This window comes from Bos grunniens, chromosome 21 (genome assembly GCF_055505025.1).
Source record: "Bos grunniens cultivar Pamir isolate PY7600 chromosome 21, Bosgru_T2T1.0, whole genome shotgun sequence".
Classification (NCBI taxonomy): Eukaryota; Metazoa; Chordata; class Mammalia; order Artiodactyla; family Bovidae; genus Bos; species Bos grunniens.
Window position 1 is genome coordinate 11,889,141 of NC_141185.1, and position 26,490 is coordinate 11,915,630.

The following is a 26,490-nucleotide window of genomic DNA, read 5'->3' on the forward strand; positions in this document are numbered from 1 at the left end:
AGCTCGGTGTCCTTCAGTTTGGAAACAGGGATCATGACATTCACAAACCATGTAACGTGTTAGCCCACTCTGACAGTGTACTTGTCACAGTGTACTCCTCCCCAGGCCAAGGTGGGAGAGGCAGGGAGGGGGAACCCCTGCACCAATTCAGAGATCAGGATCAGATTTACATTCCTGTGAAGAAGGGACAATCACTTAGCTTGAGCTCGTGGGTCCACATTCCAGCCCAGGGCAGTACGGGAACCTGGGCCCCTGCCTGCGATTAAGAGCACCCTGACACTGGTCTTCCCAAAGGCAGAAAATGGACGCAAGAGTGCCCTTTGTATACAGGGACTAGGAGCAGTCTGTTACCCAGCCCTGGCACAGTCTTGGCTGTCAGCAGACACTGCAGTCTGACACTGAAGCACCAGTAGATTCGAATAAATCCCTGCAGATTGGAACCTTTGAAGGCCTTCGATTAAGGAAGGCAATTCCACACCCCTGCATTCTCCCTTTCTTCCCAGAGGGGAAGACAGCTTGCTGGCAGTGGCCGTGGCCCAGCCAGGGCTCCTTGAGATCCTGAGGCAGCAAGGTGAGCAGGTTATTAAGGGCCAAGTCCAGATGGATGAATGAGGAGGCTGGCAGGAGCCAGGGCTCTTGGCTCCCCGGCAGCTCCCACAGTGGTGGTCTCCCACACTAACACCTGCTCATCTCCGTCTTTCCCACCTAACCTCTAGACAGCCCGTAAGAGGGAAGGGAGAAAGAAGCCAAAGACAGCCTCAAAAGGCTTGTCTGCTCTGCTCGGCTGGAGTCTGGTTGCATGTGCTGGTCAGTGCCTCCACCTGGCTGCATCGCTAGATCCTACTTCCAAGGTGTGTTAGGGATGACGAGACAGCTTCTTGGTCCTCCAGGACTCTCGTCTTTCTCAGTGTCTGTCCAGGTGGGGCTGGTGGCAGAACCCTGCAGGGCTGCCCTCCAGAAGGCAGGCAGTCCTGGCCCTGAGGGAGGTAAGGGGCCCGACAACTTGGGCTTCATGCTGATGGCCACAGGCCCCTTTCTAGACTTTGGTATTAAAGTCTTGTTCCTCAAGTTCGGGGTGAGAAAGCACTCCATCGTGAATGTTTCGAAGTACACTGGAGATCTCCAAGTTGGCCTCAGTTCAGCATCCCACATGCACTCCAGCAGCTGACTGGACTTGATTTTTTATAGAACTGGTAAGACCTTGAGCTTGAGCTTTTCCTCCACTGCAGAGAGGCACTGCCTCCAGGGAAAATAAACCAAAGGACATTTTTTTACCCAACAACAGAATGTCAGCACTGGCAGGAACCTCCTCCAGATGGAGATTTGGACCCAGAGATGGGAAGTGACCTATGCAATGTCTCAGAACTGGAGGTAGAGCCAGTCTGGCATCCTTGCCCAGAGTTATAAAACATTAGATCCTCCATGAAAATAAATATTAAAAATATTATCACCAAGTTACCAACAGTCCATAGTGAGTAGGCCTTATTCCCAGTGCCTTTGCCCCAAAGGCGGCAACGTTCTCTAACTATAGTCTATATCGCTTAAAAAACTGAAAAGCCGTAATGTCCATTCAGAATGCAGTCCCGTTAGGTGACAGGCTCCACTGCATGGCCTAAAATTAATCAATGTTTATCGGCTGCATAAAGGATGTTGTAGTGGGATGTTTTATAGAGCAGGTACACGGAGGGGGTGGCAGCCTCGGGGAACACGTGGTGGTTCAGGGCCGTGTCCATCTCGTCCACGTACTCCACCTGCAGGGCGATGTTCAGGGCCTGGGACAGGGCCGTGATCTGGATGTGGTCACACTCCATAGCCATGGGCTCCACTTCCAGCAAAAGCCACAAGGAGAAAACAACCCAGTTGAGGATGCATGCCCAGCAGAGGACAGGTGAGAGGTCCCACCCTGGCTTTTTGCCCAGTTGCAGAGCTCAAAACCTCTGCAACTGTGCAATGGTTTCCACAACAGGCCTTGAGGCAGATGTCGACACACGCATTTTCTAGAGAAGGAAACGCAGGCTCAGTGAGGAAGGAACAGATAGAAATCACCAGAATTAAAAGGTTTGAATCTAGATCTTTTTGATTCTGGTCCCCTCGTTGTATGTCGTATGTCAGAAGAACACACCACTTTGAAGAATCTGGAGAGGAGAGCAGGAGTTTTTCAGCTTGGGCTTTCTAATGTATAAGGAACCTCAGAGCAGAAGGGGACTCTATCATAAAGGGATTTCAAGCTTACGTGCTTAAAGAGGGCTGGGCAAGCAAGTGAGCGAGTCAGTGGAGACAGGCAGAGATGGTGACAAGCTGGTTAGTGAGTCCCAGTAACTCAGGCAGCTGCCACTTAGCTCCTGCTGATTGTTGCCAGGCAAGAATAAAGCCTGGGGAGCTGGATCTTCTGATTTTTCCAGAGAAATCCAGACATCCATATAAAAACTGCACAACGTTTAAATGGTTGGCAGTCCTTTCAGGTAAACACCACACATCATAAAACATGTCCTGGAGCAAAGATGACTATGGGGTTGCTACTCTGTCATTTTGTAAACAGTCCAGTCCAAAGGCCCTTTCATGAGACAATCTGAGGCTCAGAGAGGGAAAGCGACTTGCCCAAAGCCACACAGCTCAGGCAGCTCAAGGACAACCTGTTCAGTTTTCTAATCTAATCTAATGCTCTGAATTGCCATGTAGACGTGACACCCCAGCCCCCTGGTTAGGGAATGTCGGTGTTAAGGTCTCCTAAGGAGAGAGGGATGAGAGCAGAGCCCAGGGTTGGAGGCCACATCCCAAGCCGGGACCCCGAGGACCTACATGAGCGCAGAAGTCTTTGATGTCCATCTCCTCGTCGATGAAATGTCGGAAGAAATCTGCACGGTTCCTGATGAAGGCGGAGGTCAGCAGGCGCAGGAACTGCACGATTCGGTCCGAGAAGCTCTGGTCGTTGAATACCTTCAGCAGGCTGGACACGGAGCCATCCTTCTCCACCAGCTCTACCACGCTGTAAAACTGTACCCCCGGGCCCTCAGCTGGGGGCCAGGCAAGCCCTGCCCCTCCCTCCACGAGCCTGGCTCCATGAAATTTCCACTTTGAAATCCTCAAGTTGAGGCACCAGAATCAATCCATCAGAGATCTCACCAAAGCTAAGTGATAGGGTTAGAGACACTCTGTAGTGAGTCCCTTGGCCCCAAGTCTCCCCTCCTCACTGCCGTGACTGCGATTCTTACATACAGATTCAGAAGTGAGAGTCCTCCAGCCCCGCACCGCCCTCACTAGTGGGGTCAGGGGGGTGAGGTGGGGAGGCTGGGGGAAGTTTCCAGCCTGACAGCTACCGTTCCAAAGGAGGTGCCTCCTCCCAGAGGAAGGGCAGGGCCTTGGGCTCCCTGGCCCCTCATGTCCCCACAAGCTGGAGGCAACCCTCAGTCTTCTGTCTGCTCTGCCAGCCCTGAGAAAAGCTGAGTCCCTCAGCTGTCATGCCCAGGGTTAACTCACAGCGTTGAAGAAGTTTCGGAACGTGTGCTCCTCGAAGCCAGCCACCAGGAGGTCGTTGGGGGTCTGCAGTACACGCTCTTTGAATCTGAAGGAGAAAGCCAGTGCTTTCAGGGAAAGGCAGGGGGCGCTGCTGTGACAATCAGCTGTCCTCTCACTCCCCACTCTGCCACCACACACCTGAGAGTCACTGGAGGTGGGTCGTAGACCCATTTCACAGATGAGGAAATTGAGGTACCACCCATTCCAAAATATACTGATTCTATCTTCCGAAGGTCTCTTGACTGTCCCGTGGTTCCTGGGGCATCAATACCATCTCTGGCCTGGCAACGCCCAGCCTCCCCTCCCTCCTGGTCCCCACTCCACAGGGACTGTAAGAGTGACCTGCCGCAGCCTTCTCCCTCAGGTCACAGCTTCTCAGCACCGGGGTCCCGGAAGGGCCCCTGCTGAGCTCACCAGCCACATCTCCAGTCTAGTCCACAGCCTCCCTCATGCCCTACAGCCACTCTCCCTTCGCATCTTCACCCCTTGACATCCACTGTCCCCTCGGCCAGGCCTGCTCTTCTCAGAGATGGGCTGAATGTAAAAAACATTGTTTTTTTAAAAAAAACAAGAGTATCATCTGTGCTCGTGAGGTTATCTTTGTCTGTTGTGTGTGGACGGTGGAAATACAATCTGGACTATAGGGTATGTTGCATACATCTTCCCAACTCCCTGTTCAGTGAACCCATGATGGTAGCTTGAAAAAAAAAATCATGACAAGAGGATTTAGACCACAGAAATCAACTCACACCACAGGTCAGGTCTCCCAGCCAAATGGCCATTAAACCTTTGCCAGCACTGACCTACCGCAAGATCTGGTCCAGAGACCCCACCTCTTGTCACTGCTCCCGCTGCAGACCGCCAACAGGCACAGCCCCTTCTGAGACCTGTCCTCACCCCCAGGGACAGCGAGGAGCTGCCCCAGGAGACAGAGTTCAGCAGCAGAGACGAAACACAGTCCAAGGGACTGGTCCACAGGAGGGAACACCTTCCACACAGAAGGGCCGAGTGGAGAGGCTCAGGGGGACCAGCTGGCTCGGGCCTAACTGCAGTCCAGCCCCTGGGAGGGGAGCCCAGGCTCCAGTGAGGACGCAGCAGGGGTTTTCATGAGGGACTCAAGGCACAAGGAGAAAGGCCTGGGAGGTGTAGGTGCCCGGTGGGAGGGCGAGGGGAGAAGAGGCTGGTCTGAAGCCAAATCATCTCATAATCTGGAAGGTGAGGCACTTTTACTTTTGCTGAAAGGCAGCCTGCCCCTGGCTGGGCCGGTGTCTCTAAGCCCATTTTGGCCAGGGCAAGTGTGGGAAGGAGTGTGGAGCGGGGGGCTGCAGCCCCGCTGCTAAGTCGCTCTCTGGCTTTATAAGGCTCCCCTTCTGTGCAGGGTGGGTGATGGGGACAGGTCTCCATGGCAGGCTGTGAAGGCCTCTCTGGCCACTGTTCCCGTGAGGCCGACATGCACAGCTCGGCTCCCAGCTCTCTTGCCTGCACACCCTCCCATCCCCGGCTACGTGCCCATCGCATCCCCACGCTCATTCCTCACCAGTGCCTGCGGGCCTCACAGTGCCAGCCCTGGGGTCACAGAGACACAAGGGCCCAGTCTAGTGGGGGCCAACAGTCAGGGCAGGACTCCCGCCCGGATGAGGTGAGGGAGGGGAAGGAGGACGGTGTCCAAACTTGCAGCGCAGGTCCCCTCTTGCGCAAGTCATGTAACCTATCCAAGGCTCAGTTTACTCATCTGTAAAATGGGATGACACCAGCCTGGTACTTCCCACTGGACCCCACCTGGATGGCTCCCAGGCATTTCAGACTTGGCAACCTGGAGCTCCTGATCTCCCCCAGCCTCCCTGTGTGGCAAGGGCTTCTCAGTCCTGATAACTCAGGGCAAACGCCCAGCACTCAGCCTCAACTCTCCGCTACACACCCCACTCCAGCCATGAGTGGATCCTGTGGTGTCACCTCCACTCGATCAGGCCACCTCTACGACCTCTCCTCTGGGCTCTTCAAGATCACACCCCTTGCTGCTCTCAGACGCCATCATTTGTGCGTAAGCCTGGTTTTTCCTGCACACAGCAGCCTGCACGTCAGGCCTTTTGCTCTGCCAAACCCTCTGTGGCTCTATCTCATTCAGGCCAACATCCGAGGTCCACGAGGCCCATGAGGCCCTACCCCACCGGCCCCCGCTATGTCTCCAACCCCTACTTAAAACTGTAGCCCCTAGCCCTGGACAACCTGGCTGCCTTTCCTGCCTGATTTTTTTCCCACAACGCTTCCCACCATCTGACACAGCAAGTTCTGTCCGTATCTACTGTCCCTCGTTCCCAGTTAGGATGCGAGCTCGACAGGCAGAGCGCTTTGTCTCTCCTGTTTGCTGCTGCATCCCCGGGGCCCACAACACAGTCGGCATGTGGCACCCACTTGGGTGATGGCTGCAGGGAGCAAGGGTGCCCCAGAAGGAGGGTAGAGTAGAAACCCGCTCAGCAGAGGAGTTCTGGCACCAGGATGCACGAATCAACCCCATGTGCTCTGTGACCCGTGGCCACTCTGCACTCTTCCCTGGTGTGTGTGCAGGAGGGCATCTGATGAAGCCTGAGATCTTCATCAATCCTCTAAGGGCTGTGAGACTTCCAAGGTTAAGGAAGCGGGTCTCAGCATCTTGCTACTACTCCTTGTTACCCAGCAGCAGCGGCAGCTTCTCCGGGAACCTGTGAGAAATGCAGAGTCCCCGGCCCCAGCCCCACAGAACTGGAATCTGCATCTGAAAAAGATCCCAGGGGGTCTGCACAAATGCTGACGTCTGAGAAGCCCCGAACTAAGCCGAACCCCAGGGGTCAAAGGGAGGATCATGTCCCAGCTGCAGGACAGAGGGGCCTAGGACGGCATCGACTCCAGATCCAGGCTGACCAGGTAGACGCCTGGGTTACACACACTCACATCCAAGGTCAGCTGAAGCGAGCCAGAACAACGGGCAATGCTTCTTTGTTTTCTCCTTGGAATGAGGCTTCAAGAACGCACCCAAGGCAAAACTCACTTCACCCAGGCACACTCAGATCAGAGAGTTGAAAGTGCCCACTAGGTCATTTGTCCCATCCCCAGCCGGCCCCTTGGCTGCTCTCATTTCCACCACGAGGGCCGCTGGGCATCCCCTCAATGTCAACGCCGCCCCTCATTCCCTGGGCTAAGCAGGCTGCACTGAGGTCAAACCCTCAGGGAGGTTCAGGGCTGATCGACGCAGCAGAAACATAGCCTGCCCAGCATCCCTCACACAGCACTCACTTGAGGATCTCCCTGCTCTTGCCCAGCAGAGACTCCAGGTAGGAGTAGCCCAAGGCCCGGTAGAAGCAGTTCCCATCCCCCTTGGTCTTGCGGATGGCGGTGAACCTTTTGCTGAGTTCCTGCGGAGGACAGAGGAAATGTGGGCGTCCGTACCAATGGCACCCCCGTCAAAGTCCTGTCAGGGGTGGGGTCCCGCCTCCCCCACGCAACATCTGCTCTCAGACTGGAGGCCCTCCACGGTGTCCCAACTCTCATCCCACAAAAATAAAAATACGTGGAGTGCGACCTGCCTGAGGCACTGTGAACGGGGAGCCATGCCCCGCTCTGAAGAGCCTACAGGCTAGGGGGACGATGGACAGCTAGACGACTGTCACAGGAAGACAGGGGATGCACCGGGGGGCGGAGCAGTGGCATCTACACCAGACTTCAGCAGTCCAGGAAGACTTCCTGGAGGAATGGCACCGAGGGAAGTGGTGTGCCTGGTGGGGGCAGCGAGGGTGCATGTGGCTGTGAGGTGGGCCAGGGGCTGCACAGGCAGTAGGAAAGGCCTCCCCGGACATCGCCAAGCAGTCTGGCCAGTCCTCCAAAAGAGGTGTGGCGTCCCCACGGCACCCCCTCCAGTTCTGCTCTGAGCTGTCAGCTTCCGCCCCGGCTGCCTCCCGGGCCTGCCTACAAGTCAGGATTCTGATGGCCCAGTGTGGTTTCCAAGGGGTCAGGGAGTCCCTGCTCCCACCAGGGTGGTGCTGACGGCTCCCCAGAGGCAGGCTGTAGGGAGGGGTGTACTCCCTGGAAAGCCAGCTCATCTCCCAAAGGCTGAGATATGCAGCCCAGCTCTCACTCCTGCCCCAGGAAGGGCTCCCGGCGGCCACAGGAGACAGTCCTGCCCAAGTGCAGGTGACCAGAGGGCAGTAGGGGCACACCCAGATTCCTCCTAGTCCTGTGACCGTTCCTGCATCCTTCAGCCATCTGCCCTTTGTCAGAGTCCAGCCAGAGTGGGCCTTCTCACCACAGAGCTGCTCACAGAGTGGTTACAAATACTACTTTTATGAGCTCAGGCTGCCTGGCCCAAATGCCAGCTCCTCCACGCATGTGCGGTAGAATCATGGGCCAGCCATTTAATTTCTGTAACTTGGTTCCCTCAGCTGTGAAATGTGGGTAATAAAAGTTCTGACCTTGCAATGCTGTAATGAGGTCAAAAACTGCTGGGTTTTTTTGTTGTTGTTGTTGTTGCAACTAAAGGATTTCTCACTAAGGTAAATGCGTCCAACATTGCATTATTCTGGGAGCCCTCTAATTTGTCCAGGAACCTGGTCCAAACGCAAAGCCTTTTTACCTTCAAAGTGGTACCTTTGTCTCTGCTCCCAACTCCAGCCCATTTCATCTAGGCTCCCCTCCTCCTGACCCTCTGCCTTACCTGGATTTTCCTCTGGTAGATCCTGTTTTCAGGATGATCCCGAAGAATTGATAGAATGTCACATTTTTCTGATATTAGGTTGAAAGATGTTTCACTCTGAAAGACAGAAAAAGGAGCAAAGCTGTGACCATTTCAAAAGCAACCGCAGGACTTTCATCAATAGAAAGCCCACGACCTGCTGGTTGCAGGACGCAGTGAATGTTGCCTTCCCTGGACAGAAGCACCTGCGAGTATGTGACTGGCAGCCCAGAAGCCAGGCTCCCCGGCAGGAGTCAGGGTCAGCCCCATCGTGAGAGGCGTATCATCTTGTAAGTCCTTTTGTTTTAAATTGTTTGGAAATATTTATTTAGTTGGTTGGGCTGGGTCTCAGTTGCAACATGCGAACTCTTAGTTGTGGTACTTGGGGTCTAGTTTCCTGACCAGGGATCGAACGTGGAACGCTGGCATTGGCAGTGCAGAGTCTTAGCCCCGGGACCACCGGGGAAGTCCCTCATCTTGTAATTTCTGAACTGACTCATTTTATAGACTGTAATACATCAGTGCACAAAAATAAATGCAGCATGGTTTAAAGACTTAAATGCAACACCCGAAACCATTAAACTTCTAGAGGAAACCATAGGCAGTATGCTGTTTGACGTTGGTCTTGGTCGTATTTTGGGGGGATCTGTCTCCTCAGGCAGGGAAAACTCAAACAGAAACAAACACATGGAACTACATTAAAACAAAAAGCTTTTCATCCAGGAATCTATTTCCTGTCTGTGTAAACTTGCCTCTTCTGAACATTTCATACAAATGGAATCATACGATTGGTCTTCTATGACTGATTTCTTTCACTTAACATAATGTATTTAAGATGCATCCATGTTGTAGCACGTAGCAGTACTTTTTTCCTTTTTGTTGTCAGATAATATTCTATGGTATGAGTATACCATATTTTGTTCCATTTGTCAGTTGATGGATTTTGGGGTTGTTTCCACTTTGGGGCTATTATGAATAAAGTTACGATGAATATTCCTGTTTAGAAAAAAAAGCTTTTGCACAGCAAAGAAACTTTCAACAAAAGGAAAAGGCCACTTACTGAAAAGGAGAAGATATTTGGAAATGATATATCTGAATAAGGAGTTAATATCCAAAATATATAAAGAATTCATACAACTCAACATCAAAGATACAAACAACCCAATTAAAAAATGGGCAGAGGATCTGCACAGATATTTTTCAAAAGAAGACATGGATGGCCAACAGGTCCATGAGAAGATTTTCAACACCGATAACCATCAGGGAATCAAAACCACAATGAGGTATCACCTCACCTCTGTTAGAATGGCTGTTATCAAAAAGACAACAAATGACAAGGTTGGTGGGGCTTCCCTTGTGGCTCAGCTGGTATAGAATCTTCCTGCAATGCAGGAGACCTGGGTTAGATCCCTGGGTTGAGAAGATCCCTCGAAGAAGGGAATGGCTACCCACTCCAGTATCCTGGCCTGGAGAATTCCACGGACCGTACAGTCCACGGGGTCGCAAAAAGTTGGACACAACTGAGCAACTTTCACTTTCTAACAAGGTTGGTGAGAATGTGAGGAAAAGGGAACCCTGGGTGCACTGCTGATGGAAGTATAAACTGGTATAGTCACAGACATCCTGGAATGTGAAGTCAAGTGGGCCTTAGAAAGCATCACTACAAACAAAGCTAGTGGAGGTGATGGAATTCCAGTTAAGCTATTTCAAATCCTGAAAGATGATGCTGTGAAAGTGCTGCACTCAATATGCCAGCAAATGTGGAAAACTCAGCAGTGGCCACAGGACTGGAAAAGGTCAGTTTTCATTCCAGTCCCAAAGAAAGGCAATGCCAAAGAATGCTCAAACTACCGCACAATTGCACTCATCTCACACGCTAGTAAAGTAATGCTCAAAATTCTCCAAGCTAGGCTTCAGCAATATGTGAACCGTGAACTTCCTGATGTTCAAACTGATTTTAGAAAAGGCAGAGGAACCAGAGATCAAATTGCCAACATCTGCTGGATCATAGAAAAAGCAAGAGAGTTCCAGAAAAACATCTATTTCTGCTTTATTGACTATGCCAAAGCCTTTGACTGTGTGGATCACAATAAACTGTGGAAAATGCTGAGAGATGGGAATACCAGACCACTTGATCTGCCTCTTGAGAAATTTGTATGCAGGTCAGGAAGCAACAGTTAGAACTGGACATGGAACAACAGACTGGTTCCAAATAGGAAAAGGAGTTCGTCAAGGCTGTATATTGTCACCCTGTTTATTTAACTTATATGTAGAGTACATCATGAGAAATGCTGGACTGGAAGAAACACAAACTGGAATCAAGATTGCCGGGAGAAATATCAATAACCTCAGATATGCAGATGACACCACCCTTATGGCAGAAAGTGAAGAGGAACTCAAAAGCCTCTTGATGAAAGTGAAAGTGGAGAGTGAAAAAGTTGGCTTAAAGCTCAACATTCAGAAAACGAAGATCATGGCATCCCGTCCCACCACTTCATGGGAAATAGATGGGGAAACAGTGGAAACAGCGTCAGACTTTATTTTTCTGGGCTCCAAAATCACTACAGATGGTGACTGCAGCCATGAAATTAAAGATGCTTACTCCTTGGAAGGAAAGTTATGACCAACCTAGATAGCATATTCAAAAGCAGAGACATTACTTTGCCAACAAAGGTTCATCTAGTCAAGGCTATGGTTTTTCCAGTGGTCATGTATGGATGTGAGAGTTGGACTGTGAAGAAGGCTGAGTGCCGAAGAATTGATGCTTTTGAACTGTGGTGTTGGAGAAGACTCTTGAGAGTCCCTTGGACTGCAAGGAGGTCCAACCAGTCCATTCTGAAGGAGATCAGCCCTGGGATTTCTTTGGAAGGAATGATGCTAAAGCTGAAACTCCAGTACTTTGGCCACCTCATGCGAAGAGTTGACTCATTGGAAAAGACTCTGATGCTGGGAGGGATTGGGGGCAGGAGGAGAAGGGGACGACAGAGGATGAGATGGCTGGATGGCATCACTGACTCGATAGATGTGAGTCCCCGTGAACTCTGGGAGTTGGTGATGGACAGGGAGGCCTGGCACTCTGCGATTCATGGAGTCGCAAAGAGTCGGACATGACTGAGCGACTGATCTGATCTGATCTGATCTGATAGTCATTAAGGAAAACAGTGTGGAGATTCCTCAAATTCAAACTGAACTATCATATGTTATTCCATTTCAGGGTATGTATCCAAAGAAAACAAGAGCACTTATTAGGAAAGATACAGGCATCCCTATGTTCACTGAAGCACTGTGTACAATAGCCAAGATGTGGAAGCAATCTAAGTGCCCACAATAGATGAATGGATAAAGATGTGGTGTATAATATGCAATGGAAAATTATTCAGTCACAAAAAAGAATGAAATATTTCTCTTTGCACCAACATGGGTGGACCTAGAGACCATCACACTGAGGAAGTTAAAATAGTGAAAGGCAATATTACATGATACCACTTGCAACGTGGAATCTAAAGAAATGAACAAACATAACAAAACAAAAACAGGGTCACAGATGCAGAGAACGAACAGGTGTTTGCCAGAGGGGAGGGGGTTGGGGGGAGGAGAGAAACAGGTGAGTGCGATTAAGAGGTACAAAACAGAAGAGATGAGCCACGGTATGAGGTATACAGTGAGTGGAGTATACTCAATAATTATGTAGTATCTTTAGTGACAATAACTAAACTTACCATGGTGATCATCTTGAAGCATAGAGAACTAGTGAATCACCATGTGGGGTAACAGGAGCTAACATAGAGCTGTAGGTCAATTATACTCCAAAAACAAACTCAGAGAGACAAAGATCAGATGTGTGGTTACCCGAGGCAGGGGTGGGGTCACAGGGAACTGGAGGAAGGTGGTCAAAAGGTTCCAGTTACAAACTTCCAGTTGTAAGATAAATAAGTACCGGGGACGTAATGTACAACATGATAAATATAATCAACAGTAGTATATTAACATTTTTAAGAGAGTATAATGGCACCCCACTCCAGCACTTTTGCCGGGAGAATTCCACGGACAGAGGAGCCTACAGTCCATGGGGTTGCAAAGAGTCAGACATGGACTGAGCAACTAACACAAGAGAGGAAGTCCTAAGCATTCTCATCAGAGCAAAAATCTTTTCTATTTTTTAAATTTTGTGTCTTTACAAAGATGAGGGATGCTCGCTAAACATGCAGTCACTGCATGATGTACGTGAATCAAATCTCTGCGCTGTATACCTTAAACTCAACGCAGTGCTGGATGTCAATAACACTGGAAGAAAAAAGAATATAGTAACTGAAGTCTATGAGCCTCCATACTGTAAGGAGGCTCCATACTCCCTTTGTCTTCTCCTGACCTTCCTGTCTCACTCATTCATTCCTTCTTCTATTCATCCAACTATACCCAACCAGTCTGCACCAAGCTCTGTGTTTGTTGTTCAGTCGCTCAGTGGTGTTGGAGCTGGAAACACAGAGGATAGACCGTCTAGCACCACCTACTGGTGAAAGTTTATATCGCAGCCCAGCTCTGAGTGGAGGCCAGTTTCCACCCAGAGAGAGAAATCAGGGCCTCTAGACGTGGGGGCTTGGTGCGAGGCCGTCTATGGCGTCACACAGAGTCGGACACGACTGAAGCGACTTAGCAGCAGCAGCAGCAGCAGCAGAGGGTGGAGACGGAGAAGGCAATGGCACCCCACTCCAGTATTCTTGCCTGGAAAATCCCATGTACCGCAGAGCCTGGTAGGCTGCAGTCCATGGGGTCGCTAAGAGTCGGACACGACTGAGCGACTTCACTTTCACTTTTCACTTTCATGCCTTGGAGAAGGAAATGGCAACCCACTCCAGTGTTCTTGCCTGGAGAATCCCAGGGACGGGGGCGCCTGGTGGGCTTCTGTCTATGGGGTCGCACAGAGTCGGCCACGACTGAAGCGACTTAGCAGCAGCAGCAGAGGGTGGAGAAGTCATCTAATGGCAAAAGGAAGACCCAGGGCCAGGGGAAGGGTAGGACACATCTAACAGCTAATCTCCCACAGGCTTGTCTCTGCCTCATGTTTTTCCTGCTCACATGAGGGTTCAGGGCAGTGGGAGCTGCACCCCTGTCTCCAACCCTCACCCCCCACCCTGGGAAAGGCTCTGATTTCATCAGGAATATAATGTTAAAATATAATGTGAAAGCCACTTGTGTGTGTAGTTGAAACAAGTAGCCTTGATGAGAACCTACTGTATGGCTCAGGGAACTCTGCTCAATGCTCTGTGGTGGCCTAAAAGGGAAGGACTTTTTTTTTTTTTTTTAAAGGGTAATATATGTATAGTCATGAAACAGAAGTAGATTTTTTTTCTGGAATTCCCTTGCTTTCTCCATGGTCCAGTGTATGTTGACAATTTGACCTCTGGTTCCTCTGCCTTTTCTAAACCCAGCTTGTACATCTGGAAGCTCTCAGTTCCTATGCCAATGAAGCCTAGCTTAAGGATTTTGAGCATAACCTTACTAGCGTGTGAAATGAGCACAGCTTGTACAGTGGCTTGGACAGTCTTTGGCACTGCCAAAGAATAAGTCCCATTATTTACCCACCTACCTCAGTAAAAAAAAAAAGTCTTGTTTTTTACACACAGCTGACTTAAAATGATGGCTTGGGTCTTTTTAAATGATGGATGATGACAAAGGAGCACAGCTGTATTGAACACTGCTCGCACTTGGACTGCCCCCCCCCCAATAATACCCAACATATGGTGAGGGAAGAGCACAAACTCAGTTCTATTTGATGAGCAGTTTGAGACAATGTCACTGGCAGAGTGGAAAGCAGTATAAAGAATGAATCCTAAATACAGAGCGACAAGAACTGGGTTGGCCAAAAACTTCATTTGAGTTTTTATAACATCGTATGGAAACACCTGAACGAACTTTTTGGCCAACCCAATATTGCAGATAGTAGAAAACTGCCAGTCAAAATGAGAACGTGAAAGGTGGGTCAGGAAGGCGACCCACAGGCCTCACACCAGGGAAGCCTACCTAGGCTTTCCACTCGCCACAGTCGTATCATTTTTGCAAAGTAAATAGCAAATTTACTTAGGCTATTTAAAACAGTCAATTTAAAAGGAAAACATTAAACAGCAGTTTGGGGGTGGGGAGGGGCTCACACTTGGGGTTCAAGAGACCCACCGTCAGCCCCAGGCGTTTTATTCCCTGTTCCCATCCTGCCACCCCCCACCCTTTGTAGGTATTCCCTATGTCTTTCAATATGTCTTTTAAAAATACCAAGTTGTTTTATGTAAGCATGCGTTTTAAATGTGCAACAAATTATTCTATAGGTATCGTGGCATTTTCTCTTCACTCAATACTACTTAAGATCCATCCTTTTTGACAAATGGCTCTCAGGTTGGTTGCCCTGCCCAGCAGTGGAGCCTTGAGTTGGCTCCAGCGCCCCCTCGTGGTCCCGGGTGTGTTTACAGGGCCACTGGGAGGGGTGAGTGAGTTTCTACTTTGGCACTTTGGGAGTCCCCGCCTGGCACGTCCAGAGTGACTCAAGTCAGCCCAGGTGGCCTCCGCCCCACTTCCCATAAGCATGGCCCTGGTCACATGGCTGGAAGAACAGCCTCAGCTCACTGGCCCATTAACCAGGTACAATACTCTGCATTTGACCTTGGCTGACTGTAATTGGTGGTTTTTTAAATCATGGCCGAAAATTTCCAGGGTGTTATGGGACGGGGACTGGCCTCGCCTGACAATGTTGCGTCAGACCTCATCAGGTCACTTAAAAAGATTTTAGCCTTTAGCTGCTGATTTGCAAACAGGTGCTAATGAATTAGGTCAGGCAGATAGCACCTCTACTCTGAAACAGTTTTGAGCTGCCAAGTGGAAGAATGTATTTCAAAGTGGAGAAGGATGTTTCTCTAATCACTGACTCCTCCCCAGAGACCCCGGGAACTAACCAGATGCACTACAATGGGGGCTTGGTGTTCAGACCAGATCTGAGTCCTTGTAGGGGTCCTCTCACCTCCTACATTCGGAGACTATAGAACCAGCACGTCACCACCTACTGGGGTCCTGCTGACCCTGCCCTTGATCCCCACCCCACGTCCAGACACCGCCCACCTCCAAATGGAGGGAAGGCAAGTTCCCCCCTACTTCCCTCCGTTTTCTCGCCAAAGCCTCTACACATCTACAACCTGTCCACATAGCCCCAAGAGTTCCTCAACCAGCCTGAGACCAACGAAAAACCAGGTTGACCCCAGCCCTCCACCTCTACCCTCATCCATGGATCCTGCCCCACAGAGGCGGCATTTGAAGTCCCGAAGGCTTCCGGTAAAGATGTGACCCGCCAGGGCCCAAGGGAGGGCGCACTGCCAGCGCGATGTCAGAACTCGTGCCCCACAGCTGCTGCCTGCCCCCTCCCGGCCCATGGGAACCCCATGCGCCCAGCACTGTGAGAGTGCCCCCAGGGACCCCCCAGGAGATAATGGGGTGACAAGGAGCTGCGGGGCAGGGAGGGGCCAGGCTGAAAGACTGGGCTCTGGCAGCTCGGGCCCACAGACCTTAAGGCTCTGACCCACAACACGTGTGACCCACGCCCACCCCCTGCCCCTCCGGTGAGTTCTCCATGGGCCCCTCCTGGAGCAGGCACCGCTCGGGGTTGGAAGCCAGCCCCGGTGAGCTTTCAGGAGAGGCGACACGAAGCTCCACGCGGACGCGGTCCTTGTCACTTCTGTCGCCGTAGTCCTAGAACAGCTGCTGGTCCCCAGCAGGCACGGAGTACCCGCTGGTTGATGCGTCACCTTTGCTGGGAGGTCACCGTATGCCAGGTGCTGGGGATAATCTCACTTAAGCCTCACGGTAGCTCTGTTCTACACGTAGAAACCAAAGCCCAGAGAGGTCAAGCTGTTGGCCCCAAGTCACACAGTGAAGCGATCCCGGAAGAAACTGGACCCTGGCCCCCCAGCACATTAAAGGTATTCCACAGACCTGGTGCCTTTCTGGCTCTCTCCCCCTCCACGAAGAGAGCCCACCTGGCCCTCAGCTGTGCTCTGTCGTCACTTCCTGATGGCTCCTTAATAGCCAAGCCTCAGGCTCACGCCTCTACCTACAATCTCCGCCCCCCCCCAACCCATGACATACCCCGCGGTGCCTCTGTGGGCACCCCCGGCCCAGGCTCTGAGGTCCTGGTGGGCCTCTCTTGGGTCCACCCTGAGGCCTGGTGGGCAAGGCCGGCCCTTGGCCTGCCTGACCTTCCTCTGAGGCTGCTCTGCTGGCAGGGCTGACCCCGGGTCGTGAGTCAGCCTTGTTAACCAGGCCCAGCCTCCCAGAAGCCACAACTCAGTGCGTGGTCTGACTTCAAGCTACCAACTCCTCCACGGCAGGGGCCAGAGCCTGCAGCCTCACCACCAGTGGGGCAGGACCCAGAATGCAGTCCGCCGCCCCTCTCAGAAGGTCCCTATCATTTCTAGAGGCTCCCCCGTGGCTCCAAACCTGGCCTTGCCTGCCTACCGCTGGGGTCTCCATAGCGGGCTGTTTGCAGGGGCTGGAAGGAAATGCCTTTTTATCTGATTTTTATTGGAGTCTGGTTGCTTTACAATGTTGTGTTAGTTTCTGCTGAACAACAAAGTGAATCAGCCACATGTATACATATCGCCCCTCCCTCCTACACCCCACCCCACCCCCCTACCCCCCGCAGGTCATCACAGAGCACCGAGCGGAGCTCCCTGCGCTAAACAGCAGCTTCCCACTAGCTATCTGTTTTACATATGGTAGCGTATATATGTCATTTCTATTCCCCCAATTTGCTCCACCCTCCCAGGGCCCCCCCACCCCACCCCATGTCCACATGTTCGTTCTCTATGTCTGTGTTTCTATCCCTGCCCTGCAAATAGTTCATAAGTACCATTTTTCTAGATTCCATATATATGCGTTAATACACAACATTTGTTTTCCTCTTTCTGACTTACTTCACTCTGTATGACAGACTCTAGGTCTGTTCACATCGCTGCAAATGACCCAATTTCATTCTTTTTTATGGCTGAGTAATATTCCAGGGAATGCTGCTTTAAATGTCTACTTTAGGGTATAATGTACGATGTACCAACATATGGAATAATCGAACACTTTTACTGATGAGCGATCAAAAACATTTGGAGGCCAAAGATTTAGGGGAGTGCTAGTCCTAGGGCTCTGAAGTGGCTTCTTACTGCTGCTGTAACCAATTAGTACAAACACAACGATTTAAAACAACAGGATTTATTATCTTACATTTCTGGAGGCTCAGGGGAGAACCCACTTCCTTACCTTTGTCAGTTTCTAGAAGCTTCCTGCATTTCTTGGCTTATGATCCTTTCCACCCACTGTCACACCTCCTTCTCACTCTGAGCTTCCTGCCTCTTCCTTATAAGGATCCTTGTGATCGCATCATTGGACCTCCCGGGTAATCCAGGGTGCTCTCTCCATTTCAGGACCCTAATTCACCATACCTGCAAAGCCCTTGCTGCCATGTGAGGTACCCTATTCATGGGTTTGGGGATTAGGATGTGGGTGTCTCCGGGGTGCTATTACTCAGCCTACCACTCGCATGCCTCATCTCTGCTGTTCAGCGCAGCAAACAGGGAAGACCCTACACCTGAGGCCCAATTGTCTCAGGTCAGTTATTGGCTGGCCTTGCAGACAGCCCGGATTCAGATGCTGGTCCTCTCTCATCTGACACCTGGACTCTTAGCACCCTCCTAACCGACCCTCAGACCTTCATCTCCCGCCCTGACCTCTCCCTAGAGATCCAGCCTCAAACACCACCAGCCACCAGGATGTCTGACCACGATCCCCGAATTACTGTGCCCCTAATTGCCTTCTCCCTCCACCCCTGCATCCCCTCCAGGTGTCACCAGATCTTCGAAAGCCCCCCTATCCAGATAGAACTCACACCAAAGATGCGGAAGGACTCTTCCCCTCCTCTCTTCCTGCTTCAGCTCTGCTCCTGTGTCTGGCCAGAGCTGCCACCATCTGCCCCCAGGGAGGTGGCACCAGCGTCTGCCCAGTGGACCTCCTGGCTCCCACTCCCGCTCCCACCGTCACCCACAGCACCCAGCATGGGCTCCCACAAAGCGAACCAGTTGAGGGCGAGACCTTCCCCAGGTCCCTCCAGTGGCTTCCTTCACTTGGGAAAAAACTCAACCTTTGGATGACAACCGTCATCTGGCCTTGCTCCCCTCACTCTCCTGAACTCCAGCCCCAGTGACCCTCCTTATGTTCCTCCAAAAAATGCACCCATTTCTACCGCAGGGCCTTTGCACATGCTGTTCCTGTGCACGGGCGGATTCTCTGCCTCTTTACATGTCTAATCACCTTCCTTGACCATTTTGTCTAAAGTTGCCCCTCCCCCCAACCCCTACTGCCTTAACTTGCTTTATGTCTTCAGCGGGTTCTCTAACATATATGTTCATTTGTTGACTTGCTTTCTGTCTATCTCCCTCCACAAGAATGTCAACTCCATGAGAGTAGGGACTTTGCTTGCCTGTCATGATGAGATTCCCCAGTGCCTGCCACATAGTAATGCTCCCAAAATGCAGAATGAGTGGATGAGGGAATAGATGGAAAAGCTGGTCTCTGACTCCAGCCTGGCCACTTCTGGCCCTCTGTCCACTCCACTGCCAGAGAGACCATCCAAATCAACCATCTCTTATTTGTCAAAAATACGTTATGGTCCCCTCCACCACCACATTTGCAGAATAAAACCCAAACCCCATGGCACAGCATGTGAAGCCCTTTATAGCACCTTCTGAATCCCCCAGTTTTTCTAGATTCATCTCTCCTTGCTCCATACAGACCACTCACCATTCCCAGAATATCCCACTCTTAACCATGTTTCCAGGCCTGTCCCACCCTGACTGGAATACACAATTCCCCAAATGCTTCCTGAAAACTCCTACACATCCTTCAATACCCCATTCAAAAGACCCCTTTGTGAGGCCTTCCTTGACACTCACTTCTCCCTTAGAGTGCTTGGGTTCCTGCTGTGCTCCCCAAGCCCTTAGGCTTCTTAGGTCATGACTGGTAGTTCAGGAATTGCTTGTGTCCAGTTCTGTCTTGTCTCAGGCAGTGAGTTCCTAAAAGAGGGCAGGCCCTTGTCGTTCTCATCAATGCCCAGCCCAGCGTGGGGCTGGACTAGGGACCCTACTGGGGGCTTGTTTGAAAAACCAAAGAACAAAGCACAGAAGGGCCCTGTGGGTTTGCTGTTCACATCTGACCCTCACTCTTCACTGAATGCCCTTTGAGTGAGCACGAGACCCCTCACTACCTACAACCTCCATCCGTGGCAGCCCCCAAGCCTTGTCCTCACCCAGGCCACTGCCTTCCCAAGGGCTTCTATGTCTTCTACCTGGGACCCTTCCCTAGCTCAGTGACTTTGAAATGGATACAGAAAGAAAACACTATATGTTCCAAAGGCATTCTCCTCTGCCCACCACACACACACTCACCATCATCCATACCACACAGACTCAAAAACATCACCAGTGGGCCCGGCACGGTGCCTGGCAAACAGTAGGTGCTCATTAAATGCTGAATGAACAGACGAGAACACACCATGCACTGCCTCTGCCCCCACCCTCTCCCCATGATTCCCAGAGAGATGTCTTGTTTGGCAAGTTAACCACTTCATTCCTCTCCAAGGCACTACGCCACCCGTCACAGGGCGCGGGCTGGTGCTCTGACTCTACCTGCCCTCTAACTTCTGTTCTCCTGAGTCCAGGGCAGACGGGAGGCTGGAGTCAGAGGCCTCACTGTGCACCATGAAGGCCAGAAGATCAGGCCCCAGCCCCACTGCCCTACCATGCCCTCGGCTACCCAGTGGTGACTAGAAGGCAAGCCAGCCTTGGCTCCAGGGTGGCTAAACCCATTTTTACCCCAGCCCTGGCCACTCCCTTGTGGGCAATGCAGAAACACCTCGGTGCCCTTCCAGGAGCAGCAGAGCCAGGTAAACCCTTAGGCCCTGCCTGGAAACAGGAAGTGGTGTTTCCAGGTGCTCCAGAAACCCTCAGCCACACCCAGCTGGTTTGTCCAGGACAGGCTGGCTTAGATGACCCGGCCACCCACGCCACACTCAGAACGTGTCAGACCATGACCAGGCTTTGACCCGTGTCCCAAGCCAGCGGCAGCCCGCAGCGGTCAGTGACCCATTTCCTTACTCAAACCTAGGAGGGAGGAGGCTCTAAGAACCAGGCCCCTTTGCACACCCATTTCCAGGATTCTGTTGTCAGAGGGAAAGCCATAGCCAATTATCTGAACCAAGCGCTCCATGCGCATCACCTCATGTGATCCTCACAGCAGCCCATTATACAGATGTGCAAAATAGTGCTGGGGAGGGGAAGCGACCAACCAATGCCTCTTGGGTTTCCAGGGGGTGGAGGTGAGATCACCCCTCAGGGCTGTGACCACAAGCCAAGCCACCAGTCCTTATATGTTCCAGGCTCCCTGGAGCAGGGGGGTCAGAGTTGATCAGTTTTAGGCATTCATCACACCTAGTCCTCTGCAGATTGCCTGTGCCCCTGTCTCCCCTCACCCCCAAGATGGGCTGATGTAGTAATACAAACGAAAAATTCCTGGTGGCTCAGATGGTAAAGAATCTGCCTGCAATGCTGGAGACCCAGATTCGATCTCTGGGTAGGGAAGATCCCCTGGAGAAGGGAATGGCAACCCACTCCAGTATTCTTGCCGGGAGAATTCCACGAACAGAGGAGCTTGGCGTGCTGCAGTCCATGGAGTTGCAAGGAGTCGGACACGACTGAGCAACTAACACACACACACAGTAATACAAAGAGCACTGGACTGGGAATCCAAGTCCACCATGATCAGTCCCAGCCCCTCCCTGTCTGGGCCTGAGGGTCCCCACCTGCCCAAGCCCTGAGTTTGGCCTGGCTCAGAGGGTCTCCGGGACCGTTTCTGGCCCCTAATTCACGTGCCTCACAACTTGAGACAGTCTCTCCACGTGGGTCCTAACTGCAAAGACCTTCTGTTGACAAGCAGGGCGGAGAGGATGTTGGGCCACCCGTGGCAACCCCAGGTCCACTCGTGGGGCTTGGGAGTGGGGAGGTCTCTAATGGCTGAGCCCTCGGGTGGGTGCGGCCGGGAGCTGCGAACTGCGGGGCTACTAACGAAAAGGAGGCGACCCTTAGCCCTGGAGCCTCCCTGTCCCCGCCGTCGGAGCGGCACACGGGACACCAGGGGCGAACGCTCTGGGGGCGGGGATCCTGGGCGCCGGGTTGGGTTCCCGGCGCTGACCGTCCACGGGAGCCTTCCAAGAAAGGACCCGGACCCCCCGGTATTCCTGGGGGGCCCGAACGCAGCGGATTTGACACTGGGGGCTGAGCCTCGCGCCGGATCCCCAGTCCCGCGAGTGCACATGCGCCCGGGGGCGACCCCGCCTACCGCGCCCCCTTCCCACCCCTCCTTCCCCGCTTCCCCCTTAGACCACTGACCATAGTGACCGGAGCCGTCGGGCCAGGTCCCGCCCCAGCGAGGAGCGATCCGGTGCGGGAGGGCGCCGCGGGAGCCACTGGCTGGCTCCGCCGTTGGGTCGGGCGGCGGGGGCCTCGAGGGCGTGGGGACGAGCGGCGAATACACCCGACCGCTCCGCAAACCAGAGGTTAGACCTCTACTGTGTCCCAGCAAGACACACGCCCCGCGATTGACGTCTGAAGCGGGCAATCAGAAGCTGGGCCACAGGACGTCACAGAAAGTGGGTGGGACTTCACGCACCTTCAGCCTATACTTTAGGGGCCATTTGACAGGGTACCGCCTCCTTTTAAAGACACAGAAACCTCTTAACTAGCAAAGGAGTTAGCCCAACCCAGAAACACAAGTCTTCGTTTGTGAAGGCTGAAGGACTTTCGCTCAAAACTGTAAATTGAAGTCTTCTGAAAGATTGGCTGTGCTATGTGCTAAGTCACTTCTGTTGTGTCCGACTCTTTGCGACCCTATAGACTGTAGCCCGCCAGGCTCCTCTGTCCATGGGATTCTCCAGGCAAGAATACTAGAATGGTTTGCCATCGCCTTCTCCAGGGGATCTTCCTGACCCGGGGATCGAACCCAGGTCTCCTGCATTGGCAGTCAGATTCTTTGTCGGCCCTCGTTAATTCATAATAAGGTCATATAAGTATAGTTTGCTCAAGATCAGAGGACAGGTGCTTAGGGAACATGTGTTCACTAATATTAAGTTACCTGCCTGCACGTGTAGCTTCTAAATAATATTTTACCCACTTCCAACTCATGAATCAGTAGGTTGCCAGGCCACCCAATTAATGTTTGTTGAATGACTGAATTTCTACGATCGTTAATTCTGTGCCTCTGGAATTGTATGGCTATATATGAGGCACAGACCGTGAACCAGGCTTGGTTGACTCACCCTGTATACAAGCTCATTATTGCTGAACATCAAACAGACGAATATGTATCATTCAGAACGAACATGTATCATTCAGAGATTCATTCACTAGTCCCTGATTGCTGGAAGACAGTGCTTTGGGGGTGGGGGCAAGGGGCTCCAATGAATTGTATGTACCCCTTTTATAAGTATTAATACTTCCGGGATTGTGTATTAATTCCCCCACCCGACTCTTACACATCTGCTGTTGGTACCAGGCTAGGCTCTCAAGTAGACAACATCTACATCTTCCAAGCGCATATCACTTACTCAGTGGGGAGTTTGGGATCAATCAAGACTCAAAGAGAAATAACAATAAAAGCTAATTTTTTTTTTGTTATTTCTCCTTGAGTCTTGATTGATCACTTTTTTGAGCACTTACTATGTATCAAGCACCATCCTAAACTCTCAACCTATATTATCGTAATTTCCTCACAACTAGTCTATGGCGGTAGGTTCTATTATCCCTGTTTTACAAATGAGGAACTAAGGCATAGAAAAATTAATTTACCCAGCACATGGAAGGATTCAATCCCAGGCAGCCTGACTCCAGAGCTGGGTTTGAATTTGTTCTGAGGAGCAATGCAGGTGCTTGCAAGGGGCTGTGTACTCCCCATGCCTTTTCTTGCATGTGGAGTTTCTGCTCTGTTGTTTGTTTGTTTGTTTTACAGCTAAGGAAAAGCCAGAGAGGTGACAGGCTCAGTGCAGGGCTCATCTAGTAAGATGTTCAGCTGGGATGAAGCCCAGATTCTGACTCCATATCCAGTGCTCAGTGGAGACTGTGTTAGGTGGACTTCACTTGGTGGAGGAATGATTGAGCCAGGTGTGGCTCCTGGGGGTGTGGGTGAGGAGACTTTGCTGAGAAGAGCAGGGAAGGGTCTGTGAGGGCACTGCCTGGGGCCTGGTCTCAGGCTTAACCCTTGTCAAGCCCACATCAGAGTCATTTGGGCCTTCCAGAAGGAGGGCTTCTAAGAAGGAGCCCTCATGCTGGGTCATAATAAGCCCTGAGCCCTTGGCCCATCTCCTCCTCTCCCCAGACCACAGCAGCTCCAAACCAAGCTGGCACTGGCCTGTGGAAGGAGCACAGGCAACCCTGGGCCCAGGCTAGCTCTAGACCCTGCCGCTCACGGCTGTGTAGCCTCAGGTGACTTCCAGGGCCTCTCTAGGCCACTGACTCCCCACTCAGTGAAGGAGCTGAACAATTTAGGCCATTAAAAATAGATGAAAAAATATTTTTAATAGTGACGCTTTTAAACAAAAACACAGTCTTACACAGAATCTCAGTACTATGTGTAATGGAAACTTTCCTCAACTGGGTCTTGAATGAGCAGAGAAAATGTAGTCTCTTTAGTCTGTAAGTAATCAGACTTCTCTCTTAAGAGTCCCTTGGACAGCAAGGAGATCAAGCCAATCCATCCTAAAGGAAATCAACCCTGAGTATTCATTGGAAGGATTGATGTTGAAGCTGAAACTCCAATACTTTGGCCACCTGATGCGAAGAGCGGACTCATTTGAAAAGACCCTGATGCTGGGAAAGATTGAATGCAGGAGGAGGAGGGGACAACAGAGGATGAGATGATTGGATGGCATCATGAACTCAATGGACATGAGTTTGAGCAAGCTCCGGGAGATAATGAAGGACAGGGAAGCCTGGCATGCTGCAGTCCAAAAGAGTCGGACACGACTTAGCAACTGAACAACAACAACAACAACAACATCTGGTAAAAAGCAGGGAGAAAAAAGGCTTCCAAATAGTTCATCCATTTTCTTTCTTTTTTTCTTTTAAATATCTACTTACTTATTCTTCGATCTTCATTGCAGGATCTTTAGTTGAGGCATGCCAACTCTTCGATCAGGGATTAAATCTGGGCTCCCTGCATCGAGAGTAGAGTCTTAACCACTGGACCACCAGGGAAGTCCCTAGCAGTTTTCAGTCTGGGTTTGAGTTGAAATCATGAACCGTCCTTCTAGGGGCTGCCCTGTGTTCTTTCTGGAATGAACCTACTCCACTTCTGCCTTATCTCCTCTCTCTCACTTCCCCACATCCTTAATACATGAGCTTAAGAGGCTGGCTTCAAGTACCCGGAACCCCCCTCTAAGCCTCTGCTCCTCCTGGAACGTCCTTTTCACAGGCTCCATTTGTCACAGTCCCCCATCCCCACCCCCATCCTTCAAATTCTGGCTCCTCCTCCACGAAGTCTTCTCAGATTTCCAAGCTGGTCATGAATTCCTCTGAATTTCCACTGCATCATCTCTGTCCTGCTATGTCCTTATCCTTTCCAACTGTGAGTTGGAAGGAATAGTAGGACGTGTAATTACAAGTGTGAGCGATGGCATCAAGTGTATTTCTGTCATGACTGCCATAGCATCAGTCCTTGTGGAAGGCATGCCTCTCTGTTTCCTCATCTGTAAAGTGAGGGTATCCATACCCATCTCAAAGGGCAGTCAGGAGGACTAAATGAGATGATCTTGAAAAGTACTTGACACCGCACTCGGTATCCAGTAAGCGCCCCATATACGTGGACCTTGCCTGGTGCTTACTGGGGCCTGAGTCTTGTTCATCTTTGCCTAAAGGGGACAGGTAGGGATTTGCGTGTAGTAGGAAGGAGCCTCAAGGACGTCTGTGTCTTTGCCAGAAAGAGAGGGGTCGCCTACCCCTCCCAAGTCGTTTTCCCGAGACTATGGTGGAGAGTTCTCGGGCAGCCTTAGCCCTGTTGGCGGAGCTGTTTCAGTGCAGACCCACTTCCTGGTGTGTGTTATCGTCGTGCTGTTTCACGCACTTGACCGTCTCTGCGAGCTGCGGGCAGGGTGCTCTGCGGGAAGCCCAGGACGCCCGGGTTTCCTTGCAGGATGTCAGCACCATCCTCCTGGCTGCTCCCTGCCCCCACCCCTCGCATTAGAGCCTGCAACTTTGAGCTGGAAAATCTGAGATACAAACTTGCATGCTGTGTCGCCGCTGGGGAAGATCAGAAAGAATCGGATCCCTCCTCCCATCCCCTACCCTTGGGGAATAGAGCTGTGGGCCAGCCCTGGGGTCAGTGGGCTTCCCTGGCTCCCACTCCGAGGGGTGAGGCTGAGAGAGAGGCCTTTATTGTTAAGAAAAGCTCTTTCCAGAAAGAACAATGGGACTTGGGGGAATTAGGGTATGGGGAGTAGCGCCTGGCTGAATAGAGAGAATTTTCTGAAATTGGGGAAGTGGTGGAATTAGGTGTCCCCGAACAAGGGGAAGCCAAGCACTCCTCCTTGAGAGGAAAGTCCTGTGTGCCTGGGGGAACGCCGGACCCTGGGCTGGCTGGCCAAGACTCCTTTGGTGCCTCTCTTCAAGACACCTTGTATGTTTGGGCAAAGACTGTGACCACCAAACCAAAGACTGCTCGCTCAACATTCAACAATGATTTATTGTGCACCTACTGTGTGCCTGGCACTGCCATGCACAAGTGTGCACAGTACTTGCTGGCCTTACCCAGCTCCCTCTCTGGTGATGGTGGGGGGTGATTTCAGGCTCTCAGCCCTGAATCTGTTGCCCTAACCACTCAGTGTCTACAGGGTTGGGGGAGGGCGGGAGGGAGCCCCTCAGAAGACAGATTTCATTATCCACCAGTCCCGGAGATGGGACACTCAGTTAATTTCAGGAGGAAAAAAAAAACAAACAAAAAGAATGTGGTGTTTCTTGTACCCACCAGGTTGCTTGGACTTTTCAAATGAGAGGCAAGAAAATCTGTTAGAGAAATAACTTTACAAGGCTCAGTTATACAACATAACAGCTCACTTTTCAGTTTAAACATCACCCGCAGCCTTAGGAGGCTAGTAGATAGGCCAGTTTTCCAGGCAACTGCTCATTTGTGGGTTCCTCCCAGGCCTG

The 26,490-nt window shown here is 51.5% G+C and overlaps 1 protein-coding gene across 1 annotated transcript; it reads right to left on the bottom strand.

Annotated features, from left to right (window-relative positions):
• Window positions 1-1,565: 1,565 nt before the first annotated feature.
• Window positions 1,566-21,889, bottom strand: OTUB2 (OTU deubiquitinase, ubiquitin aldehyde binding 2). Its single transcript, XM_086363130.1, has 6 exons — window positions 21,685-21,889; window positions 8,201-8,296; window positions 6,787-6,905; window positions 3,478-3,562; window positions 2,796-2,994; window positions 1,566-1,825 (listed from the first exon to the last, which is right to left on the bottom strand). Exons 1-6 carry the CDS (start codon window positions 21,685-21,687, stop codon window positions 1,623-1,625), a joined length of 705 nt encoding a protein of 234 aa, XP_086219256.1. The 5' UTR covers window positions 21,688-21,889; the 3' UTR covers window positions 1,566-1,622.
• Between the last annotated feature and the right edge of the window lie 4,601 nt (window positions 21,890-26,490).